This window comes from Rutidosis leptorrhynchoides, chromosome 10 (genome assembly GCF_046630445.1).
Source record: "Rutidosis leptorrhynchoides isolate AG116_Rl617_1_P2 chromosome 10, CSIRO_AGI_Rlap_v1, whole genome shotgun sequence".
NCBI lineage: Eukaryota > Viridiplantae > Streptophyta > Magnoliopsida > Asterales > Asteraceae > Rutidosis > Rutidosis leptorrhynchoides.
The window spans coordinates 220539393-220550990 of record NC_092342.1 but is presented as its reverse complement, the minus strand read 5'-3'; the positions used below and the strand labels follow the sequence as shown (position 1 = coordinate 220550990).

The 11598-nt window shown below is 37.0% G+C and overlaps 1 protein-coding gene across 1 annotated transcript; it reads left to right on the top strand.

Moving 5' to 3' along the window:
* The first annotated feature begins 291 nt into the window (after positions 1–291).
* Positions 292–1254, top strand: LOC139870823 (uncharacterized). The gene has a single exon (XM_071858594.1). It carries the CDS (start codon positions 292–294, stop codon positions 1252–1254), a length of 963 nt encoding a protein of 320 aa, XP_071714695.1.
* Positions 1255–11598: the final 10344 nt, after the last annotated feature.

The following is an 11598-nucleotide window of genomic DNA, read 5'->3' as shown; positions in this document are numbered from 1 at the left end:
CGCTTAGCAACAGAACGCTACACGGACCAACTTTAGCTTGGTTCAAAGACTGATTGAGGCCACCCCACAGATATCTCATCCGTGTTCCGGGTCTACAGGGATCCAATCCTGAGGGCAAATATCAGTCGACAACATATAGCTCAACGCTAGGCTGTTATAGTATTATACTGGTACCTTTTATCCGCTAGGCGAAAAATAGTACCAACATATGGCGCCATCCGTTTTAAAGAATCACTCAACTCTCAAGGGAAAGTGGGAAACAATCATAAGATAGTACCTGTCGAAACAAATATGATACATAAGTGGCAAGTCAGACAACGGAGAAAAGCAGAAACTTTAGAAGAGTGGAAGCAAGAGTTAATTGATTTTCCTTCTTTGTTTAACACTAATCCGTCTGACGCTCCAGTAATTATTGAAGCTAGAATTGCAAATTGTATTGTCGGAGAAATATATACTGATACTGGAAAGGAGCAGATATCATGTACGAGCATTATATTGTACAATTATCACACACTTATTCCTTTGGCGAGTTTCGCCAATGATCCATCGTGGTCAAAAGGAAGCATACTCTTAGAAGTAGTATTAGGAAAGTCACCATATAAAAGAACAGCTCATAACGAGTTTCTTGTGGTAAAGGCGAATTCACAGTACAATGTCAATTTCAGTCATTCTGCAATCATAACTTTTAGAGCTGTATCATCAACAGTACATGGAATGATGAAGTTTCCCACACCAGCTGGAATAGCAACGCTATACGCTAAACGGGGAAGAAAAATTGAATGCGTGCAAATAAATCGAACAACTGTTAAACCAATCATTCATGATGATGCATCAGTTTCACCAAATCCAGCATTCCCAGACCAAAAATTCATTATTGGGAACATATTAACAAAAGAAACAAGAGAAAAACTTTACAATATTTTAGCAGCGAATTTAGATGTATTTGCATGGCAAGTTTCTAATATGACTGGAGTACCACCACATATTGCTGATCATAAGCTTAATGTGGATCTAAATATTCCACTGGTTTGTCAAAAGAAAAGAGGCATGGCCTCTGAGCAGAATAAATTTCTTAGGGAAGAGATTCGAAATTTGGTAGATGTTGGAAATTTAAGAAAAGTCAAATATCAAACATGGGTAGCAAATTCAATAATGGTGAGAAAACCAGATAACACATGGAGGATGTGTGTGGATTTTATAGACATAAATAAAGCTTGTTCGAAGAATAATTATCCTTTGCCAGAAATAGATTAGAAGGTGGAGTCTTTAGCTAGATATCGTTTTAGTATTTTTTTGGATGCTTATAAGGATATCACCAGATCCCCATGGCAGTGCGGGATAAGGATAAAACAACTTTTCACACGACAGATGGAATTTTTTGTTACGTGAAAATGCCTTTTGGATTGAAGAATGTTGGAGAAACTTATCAGTGTGTCATTGAAATGGCGTTTAGAGACCAAATAGGCAGGAATGTGGAAGCTTATGTTGATAATGTTGTTATTAAAAGCAATATGGAAGAAAGAATGCTCAGAGACATTCTTGAAATTTTGAGTCCTTACGAAAGATCAACATGAAGTTAAATCCTAAAAAATGCACTTTTGGTGTTGAGGAAGGCAAATTTTTGGGTCATGTCGTCACGGAAAGGGGAATAAAAACAAATCTAAAGAAAATTTAAGCAATTGAAGATATGACTTCTCTGAAAACAAAAAAAAGTGCAAAGTTTAAACGTAAGGCTGGCAGCATTAACAAGGTTTTTATCAAGAGCAGCAGAACGTTCATTACCATTCACGAAAGTATTAAAAAGTTGTTTAAACAAAAAGGATTTTGCATGGACGGCGGAAGCTGAAGCAGCCTTCCAGGACGTTAAAAAACTCTTAAAGGAGTTGCCAACCTTGACCGCACCAATAGCAGGAGAAACGTTAAAACTTTATATGGCAATATCAGCAGCGGCCATTAGTTCTATTTTTATAGCAGAACGGAATGAGGTTCAAATACCAATATATTTTGTCAGTAAGCTGTTACAACAAAGCGAAATCAATTATCCACCAATTGAAAAATTGGTATATTCTCTAGTGCATACAGCTAGACGGCTGAGGCGGTATTTTCAAGGACATCCAATTCTCGTTTTAACAGACCAACCAATTAAGCAAATTTTGAAACACCCAGAATCATCGGGCGTTTAGCAAAATGGGCAGTGGAGTTGGGGGAATATGAAATAAATTTTTCACCAAGGCATGCAGTAAAAGGAAATTTTTTTGCAGATTTCCTTTTAAAAACAATCGAAAAAGTTGATTATCCACATGAAAATAAAAGCAATAATTGTATATGGGAGTTGCATACTGATGGAGCATCAAGTGAGGAAGGAGTAGGTGCAGGATTGGTGCTTACAAATCCAGAGGGAGAAGAACATACGTATACACTTAAATTTTGTTTTTATGCATCTAACAACGAAGCAGAGTATGAAGCATTGCTTTTCGGTCTCCGCATAGTGACAGAGATGGGGTTCAAGCATTTACGTGCTTATGTGGATTCTCATATTCATGCACAACAGGTCAATGGGGCACTTGAGGTAAAAGATGTATTAATGAAGCGATATTTACAGTTGGTTAAAAAGGTTTCAAAGAATTTTGAAACTCTGTAAGTTGTGCAAATATTAAGAAATAAGAACAAAAAAGCAGATGTGTTAAGTAAATTGGCAACATTAACATTTGATCATTTACATAAGAAGGTTTTGGTAGAAGTTTTGAAGGACGGATCTGTTACACCCCCTAAATAGAACCGGGGGTAACATGTGACTAACCAATATCATAACACAAGTGTAAAGCGAGAACGACTCTATATGAGACATTTTAATTAAAAACCAATGTATTAACGCAGCGAAAAGTATTAAGTTATTACAACTGAATCCTTAAAAATGTAAATATAAACTAAATTGTTTTAATGCAATGATATAAATGATAAAATGCGTACTCCAAAAGCAGCAAAGTCCAAATAGCACACAAAGTCTTTAGCAATCTTCACCTGAGACAAAACATGCTTAAAATGTCAACCAAAATGGTTGAGTGAACAACATAGGTTTAATATATAGTTTTAGACCACAAGATTTAGTTATCAAAAGTAGTGCTGAAGTTATGATATCGAAACTAAACAAAGTTACCCCAGGACACCTTGAACTGTTGGTGTCGTTTAATCATTATTATGTAACCAAAGACCAACGGTCAAATGGTTAGAGACGTCGCTCTCAATAGGCCTACTCATAATAACTAAGTTTGCATTTATACGTAGCAATTAATGATATCATGGCAGGGATTTAGCATGAATCAAAGCATGTCAGCACAGTTAAACAGTTTTCGGGTACTTGTGTCTAAGCGTAAAACAGTTTGAAAGCAAGCATGTGTCTCACCCCAAAAGTTTAAAATAAATATATAAAGATGGTTAAAAAGCGGGGCTATAAAGTTCACCTTAGTAGCAGGTAGATATTCCACGCAAGTAGTAAGTACAGAGTGTAATCGGTGATCTCAACCTAGAGACATAATGTTCGATTAGGTAATGTCTAATAGACATATAGTTTGTTTATTAATATGGCAAACTATATTAATAGTGACCGTTTTCGAGAAAAGTTGTATTTATATAAATGATAATATACTTAGTGTTATTAAGTGTTACTATATAATTAGGTGTATAGGTTATACTAATAATAGTATTATTAATTCTAATAATAGTATTATTAATTACCTTAACAATCAACTATTATGTTACATGTATAAATATACGTATATGGTACATACATATATATATTCTTTATTTATTATTATACACGTATGTGCTCATAACTATATGATATATATATATATATATATATATATATATATATATATATATTAGGTGTAGGTGTTATATATACATAAATGTAAGATGATACATATATATACTTATTACTTTTTACTATTATGTTTACTAACTTATTATAATACTTACATAATACACATTCATACATACATACACACGTACATATACATACATATATACACATACATATACACGTATGTATATATTTTTACATATATACACACACACATATACATACAGTGTATACATGCATGTACGTACGTATGCTTGCATGTATGCATGCACGTACACCATGATCATAACTACGTTACTAATCCATAGTCATAACCTAAATCTTTTAATCACAATCTTTATTTATTTCATTAATCATATTAATCATAATCTAATAGCACTACTCTTCATCACATGAAATCATAACCTTATTCAAGTCCATTAATCATGACACTTAATCTTATTAACATAATAACTTATTGATCTAATTAATCATGCATCTTTTAACCCTAATCTTCTTTTTATCAACATTAACTCATATTCAATCTTTTACTACACCTATGTCATATTCATATTCATCTTTTTACACATAAATTCATAATCTTCATCTTAACAATTACTTGAACATAATTTTTACCATTATTCATTATAACTAGTTAATTAATCTCCTATCCTACTTACATAAGATCATAATCATACTCTTATAATTATTCTTTTAACTTTCTCACCTACATAAAATCATAAATTTCTTATTCATATTCATAACCTAACTCACAATCATAACCATTAACATTGTTTATTATAATTATCCTTACAACATTCATAAATCTTTATCAACTTTAAACATAAATTTTATTCATACTTCATAATCATCATACATAACATGATACTTATTAATATACTTGTATGTAATTAAATAAAGAACAAAGTTAACTAGGGTTTAAGTCTACCTTAACAGATTGATGATCTAGGATGATGATGATGATGCGAAACAAAATAGAAAACAGAAACAGCAGCAACAGCAACAGCAACAGCAATAACGACCCACAGAAAGGCTGTTTGGGTCTGATTGGTTCGACAAAAAATAGCAGCAGCACAGCAGGAACTTTGCAGCAACAAAGGGTGATTCTTGGACTAGTTTTTGGCTCCTCAATCACAGCAAGGATAGCAGCAACAGACGCAGCAAGAAACAGAAGAAAACGCAGCAGGTTAAGGGCGAATGATGGCTGTGATGGTGGGGTTTATGTCGACTTGCAGGAGGCTGGGTTGCAGGGTTATTAGTCGACCACTTGAGAGGGTTTAGGAGGTTATTTAGTCGACAGAAAAATTGAGGGAAATAAGGAGATCTAATCGACTGGATTCTGCAGAAATTGTGGTGAATAAACTTGGAAAAACTTGAGGGTTTATATAGGTTTGTAGGTTTCCTAAGTAAACTAGGCTAACTTAGTGATCAAGGATTGGAATTAGAGGTTAACTAGGACTAAAAGACTTAGAGCTCAAGTTTGATTTCCTAAAAAAAAAAATCTACATCCGATTTTATTTTGATACATGTGATTTATTTATTTATTTTTTATTTACGGTATTACTTATTTATTTAAGTATTTTATATTATTATTTTTTTTATTATTATTAATATTATTAATATTAGGGTTACATTTTATTTAAATACATTTTATTTATTTATTTGTCCCTAACTTTTATTAATTTTAATTAGTTCCAATTAGTTATTAATTCTTAAAGGTTATATCATATAGATTTTAATAAGACATATAGTTTTATAATATAAGAACACATAAAATACATAAACTTTATATTAACGGAAATATTGATAAAAAATTACTATTTAATCAAAGGTTGTTAAACAAAGTTTACGAGTACATAAAGTCCTAATAATTGAACAGAAATAATAGAACTAAAAAATTGAGGGTCGTCATAGTACCTCCCCGTTAATAAAAACTTCGTCCCGAAGTTTTAGGTGGACTTCTCGGATGCATCTGCAGTTGAGAAGAGATGGGGATATTTTCGTCTCATTTGGTCTTCACGTTCCCAAGTATACTCGGGGCCTCGTCGTGAATTCCAATGGACTTTAACAATAGGTATAGTGCTTTGTTTCAAGCGTTTCTCGGTTTGATCAACGACCTCAATTGGTTCTTCAATGAAGTGCATCTTATCATCAATGCCAATGTCATCCAAAGGAATAACGAGTGTGTCTGCAACAAGACACTTTTTCAGATTTGAGACATGAAGCACGTCGTGTACCTTACTAAGCTCGGCATGTAGTTCTAATCGATAAGCCACGGGGCCAATTCTTTCAATAATCTTGAATGGTCCAACAAAATGCGGACTTAGTTTGCTTCGTTTACCAAAACGAACGACGCCTTTCCAAGGGGATACTTTCAACATGACTTTATCACCAACTTGGAATTCTAAATCTTTCCGATGAATATCAGCATAGCTCTTTTGTCGGCTGCGGGCAGTTTCTAATTGTTTCTTAATTTGAACGATCTTTTCGGTTGTTTCATGAATGATTTCCGGACCAGTTATTTGTCTATCCTCTAGTTCATCCCAGCACAATGGGGATCTACATTTTCGTCCATACAAGGCTTCAAAAGGTGCAGCCTTAATACTTGAATGATAACTGTTGTTGTAAGAAAATTCAGCCAAAGGCAAGTGTCTATCCCAACCTTTGCCAAAATCGATAACACAAGCATGAAGCATATCTTCCAATGTTTGAATGGTTCGTTTACTTTGACCATCAGTTTGCGGATGATAAGCAGTACTCATGTCGAGTTGAGTTCCAAGAGCAGATTGTAAACTTTTCCAAAATCTAGAAATAAATCGACTGTTGCGATCTGAAATAATTGAAATAGGGACTCCATGACGTGAGATAATCTCTTTGATATAAAGTTGTGACAATTTCTCCATCTTGTCGGTTTCTTTGATTGGCAAGAAGTGTGCAGATTTAGTAAGACGATCCACTATGACCCATATAGTATCATTGCCGTTTGAAGTCTTAGGCAACTTGGTGATGAAATCCATAGTGATACTGTAAGACCCAAATATTTATTGTACATAATGTATTTATGGTGTACGATGCGTGTATGAAGTTTACGTGTTGCTTGCTCGAACGTCGAAGGAAACTAAACGTTGTCTGAAGTGACAAGGTGTGTACATATCCTTTCAACCCCAAATAAAGTTTGTGTTGATGTTCCAAAGCCTTACCATTGGAAAGGAAATCTTATCACGTTTCCAATGATATTTGATTCATCGAAAACGGAGCTACGGTCAAAAAGTTATGGCCAAAACAAGAAACTGAAAACTGACCTGAAGGTTGGAGCGGCGCTCCACCTTTCGGCGCGGCGCGCCGAACCCGTCTGATGCAATTTTCAGCCTTTTTAAAAGGTCTAAATGAGGGGTACTTTGGTATTTTCACTTGGGGTCGGTTTGGGGTCATCAAAACTGATCCATTGATCAGTTTGGATCACATCTCACTCATCAAACACTCTCATCCTCAAACCTTAGAGTGAGATTGAGTTCTAGTGAGAGAGAACTCTATTTGGAGAAGAAGGAGGTTGTTTCGGGTCAAACCTCAAGCATTAAAGTTGTTCTACTCGTCAACGGCATCATTTTGGCAGTATTGGTAAGTTCTAACTCCGAATTTCATTGTTGATTTTGCTATTCAAAGTTAGGGTTTGAACTTGATTTGTTGATAAACCCATTTAGACTCATGAAGTGGGTTTAGTGATGCTAGTAATCGGGTTTATTGTTAGTGTTGGTGAATTTTGGGTCGGTGAACAAATTGGCCTTGATTAGGACTTGTAATTGGGTTTAATCACTAGGTTTAGTGATTATGGAAGTGTTGGAACACTTTTAGGTGTGTTGGTTGACTAATTTTGACTTTGGGTCAAAATTAGGGTTTGGTGATGATTATGACCCAATTGTCGAATTAATAAGGTTTATAAACTTAAAATGAATTAGGTTGAAGCATAGAACTGAGTTAAATATGTTTTGGTGTCAAAACTTGCTAATGGTGTGATATTGACTTCTTATGGGTCAAATTAGGGTTTAAGTGTCATATTGGGCAAGATAGGTGTTTAACACCTATGATTGGGTTCGATTGGCATATTAGGACCATTCTCACTTGTATTAGTGATTATTGGTTAGCTTGGGCGCGGTTTGTGCTTGAAAGTGCATTTGGGTCAAAATGGCACTAGTTGTCAATTCGGGTTGATTTGTAAATCCACCCTAATTGTGTTATTGTATTTATGATAAATGGAATAGGTACATTCCATCGGCGATTACGGATTTTGGTTTGGCATCCATCAAGACTTCAAGGTGAGTGTTAATATCCTATGTGCATATGTATGTGTAGGATGGGTGCGGGTCGGGCAAAGTGGTTCTTGGTTATAGAGCTCACTTCATAGGTGGATTGATGGACTTATGTATAGGTCCAATTGGCATGGTTGTGCGTTTTGGTTGACCACCTTTGATGAGATGCACACTTTGTGTGTACATTATCACATGGGCGTGTGATGTGGATTATAACCCCAATGGCGAAGGGTTAATATTGTGAGTGGAATAATTATACGTTCATGTATATGGCGTATTTATTGGTAAATGTTACGGTATGAACCATGTGCCGGTAGTGCCATAACATGTGTGTGATGTGTATTATGATGTGAACCACGTGCCGGTAGCATCGAGTGTGAACCACGTGCCGGTAGCACTATGATTATTGGATGTGAACCACGTGCCGGTAGCATCGAGTGTGAACGACGTGCCGGTAGCACTATGATTATTGGATGTAAACCACGTGCCGGTAGCATCAAAGTGTGAACCATGTGCCGGTAGCACTAAAAAAAGAGTGAGACTCAAATGCGTATGGTGTGAACCACGTGCCGGTAGCACCATAGCATTATGGTTAACCATACTATTTTGTGTTGTGATTATTTAGCATATTATATACATTGTGTTGAGTATATGCTAATGCGGATTTGCGATGATGTACGACTTGTGGTATTGTCGTGATGTAGCTAACCTTATGGGCGTAGCTTTTTTGGCATTGTTCACATCGTTGCTCGTGAACTTACTATATTGTTGATGTTGGTAGTTGTGCTTAGTGAACGTACGGTATGCTAGGTTTAGCTTGCCTTTATGCTTGGATGCTTCGGTATGCGGTATTTGTTTATTTTTGTGGCGTGTCCATTTTATGCATATATATGTATGTAGTATGTTATCACTCACTAAGCGTTAGCTTACCCTCTCGTTGTTGACTTTTTTATAGATTTGCATGGATGCGGTGGCTCGGGTAAGCGGGGACTAGTGGACTTGCGTAGTTTGCTTAGAAGGCTTGCTTTTGGATTTATTAGGATTGGGTAGCGTATCCCCAATCGCCATGCTCGGCCTTTATTTTGTATTACAAATCATGTGGTTGAAAACTTGTATTTTCGTACGAAAGTCGTAAAACGGCCGATGTGGGCCCGGTCTTCGTAAGACTAATTTTATTAATGGAACGTGTTAGTTCTACATATATTAATGTATGGTTAAAAGCGTTTTGTCTAAATACGTCGGGAAGTGGTCAAACATTTTCGCATTTCATGACTTCTTGGACAGGCCACTTTGGCGCGCCGCGCAGCCATATGGCGCGCCGCGCCATATGCTGTTCCAGCAAAAAAAAAAAAAAATTATCCGCGTTATTGGTTGGTTAACGGGTTGGGTTGTTACAAGTGGTATCAGAGCATGGTCTAAGGGATTTAGGTAACTTGAGATAGGTGCCTAGACTTAGACTTGTGTGTGTGCTTAATTGTTGGGGGACTTGTAGGATTACGGGTCGGAATGGGTTTAGTTAGTGCCTTGTTTATAGATTGACTAACGTGTATATTAGTAATGCGGATATTATTAATATATTATTGTGATGTGATAATAATTCTCGCGAGTGTCTATATCGCGTAGAATTTTGTTTGTGTTTGTTTATATCATCAAGCGAGGCGGTCGTTGTACTAACAAGTTGATACGGCGTGTATGAGTAATAAGGACTTGCAAACCTTATTACGGGTGCAAATCATGTCTAACAAGTGATGTACGATGAGTGTTTAGCAATATGGGACGGTGTTGTGCGTGTGGTCTATACGTTCGTGATCTAATAGTTTGCATCCCTTAGAATGAAAATGGAAGATGGATACGGAACGAGTGAGCCTATTCACGAAAGGAAGGATAATTTAACGTTAAAGATTGAGGCCGTGTTTGAGCAATATGTCTCGGTTTTCACCGGCAAAGTTAGAGAAGTAACCAAGGAGTTGGTCGAAGGACAAATGACAAAAGTGGTCCGAGACCAAGTGACTAAAGTTGTAAAGGAAGAGTTTGAAAAGAGGTTTCCCAAACCTCGAGGTAGTGATGATGAAGATGTACTTGCAAGGTTAGGATTACATGGTGCTCATTGTAAGAGGGCACGAAGTACGCCTGAAGGCGTCGGGAATGTGAAGAAGAAGAGTAAGAAGGGTTACAAGCTTACGTGCTTTAAGTGTGGGGAACGGGGTCATTTAGCACAAGATTGTACGGTGGTGCCTTTAGGCTCAATCAGGTGTTTCATTTGCCGGATGGAGGGACACCGAAAGTCAGAGTGTTCTGAATCGCATGACGATCGGGTTAGGAGGTTAGAGCGCGAATACATGATGGGAAGTGGAGCACGGAAGCCCAACAGCGCTACATCAGGTACTTTAGTACGAAATTATAGGTTGTTCGTTTGTAATAACATGCGGTATATGCGTAAGTCTTAGCTAAACTTTATTCTCCGTTGGAGATAATTCGTAGCGAGCGGACGGTTTACATTTATGGTTCCGGTTTGCTCTCAGTAGAGCGTATAAGTGGTGTGTTGTGCCTTGACTCTATGGTGCGAATCCTTGGGCGCTTAGGCATTTTGGTTGGTACCGGGTCGTTAAGCTCGTTCGAGTGAGACCCTTAAGTTCTCAATTGTGTTGTGCATGTTATTGATATGGGTGACGTTCCTAATGGAAGTACCCTATAGTGACGTTGGATTGTCGGGCGAAGGGCGTAAGACTTGGCGTAACCAAGCATTCCTTAGTATTTGGGAAATGTCTCTACCAAGCCATGGAAATGAGTTTTGGTGTTCGGATGTTAGAGCGTGTTCGCTCTCGTGTTGAAGTTGATGAACCATGAGGTTCGACGGGTGGGATGAAACCCGAGAAATCGAGTGTTTTGGATCTCGATGTATGTTGGAAAAAGATTCTACGTGACGCGACATTAGGTGCCTCTTTTATACCTACTAGCGTGGTGTTCGACTCCGATTGTGTTGCGGTTACATTGTACTTAGGGTACCGAAGTGAAACCCTTAGGTTCATGAGTGATCGGGTGAAATTCGACAAACTAAAGCAATTGGATGATTGCGAGTGTATAGTTCGTGTAATTTGTGGTACACTTTTCGTTCGAAATGTTCAAGGATAGGTTAGGATCCTTGGTATGCTCAAAGTTGGAGCAAGAGATGGTGATGGGCCGTGCGAACCCAATTATTGGTAAAGTCTACCTTTGGTAGCATTGTACGGGTGTACGAGATGCTGTTATGGAACGTAATTCCAAGTGGAGGAGTTACACTCCCGCACGAGGAGGTTTTAGTGTGAGATTTCGGACAATGTTTTAGTAAACCGAAACTTGTGTCGGGACCTAGATTTGGTCGATTGTGGTAGAGTACAATTTCGGTTAAATTGTACTTATGATTTTGGATTTGAATTATCACCAAGGTGG

Excerpts from the sequence above, each read along its gene's own strand:
- LOC139870823 (XM_071858594.1), top strand. The coding sequence starts at position 292 with ATGATACATAAGTGGCAAGTCAGACAACGGAGAAAAGCAGAAACTTTA.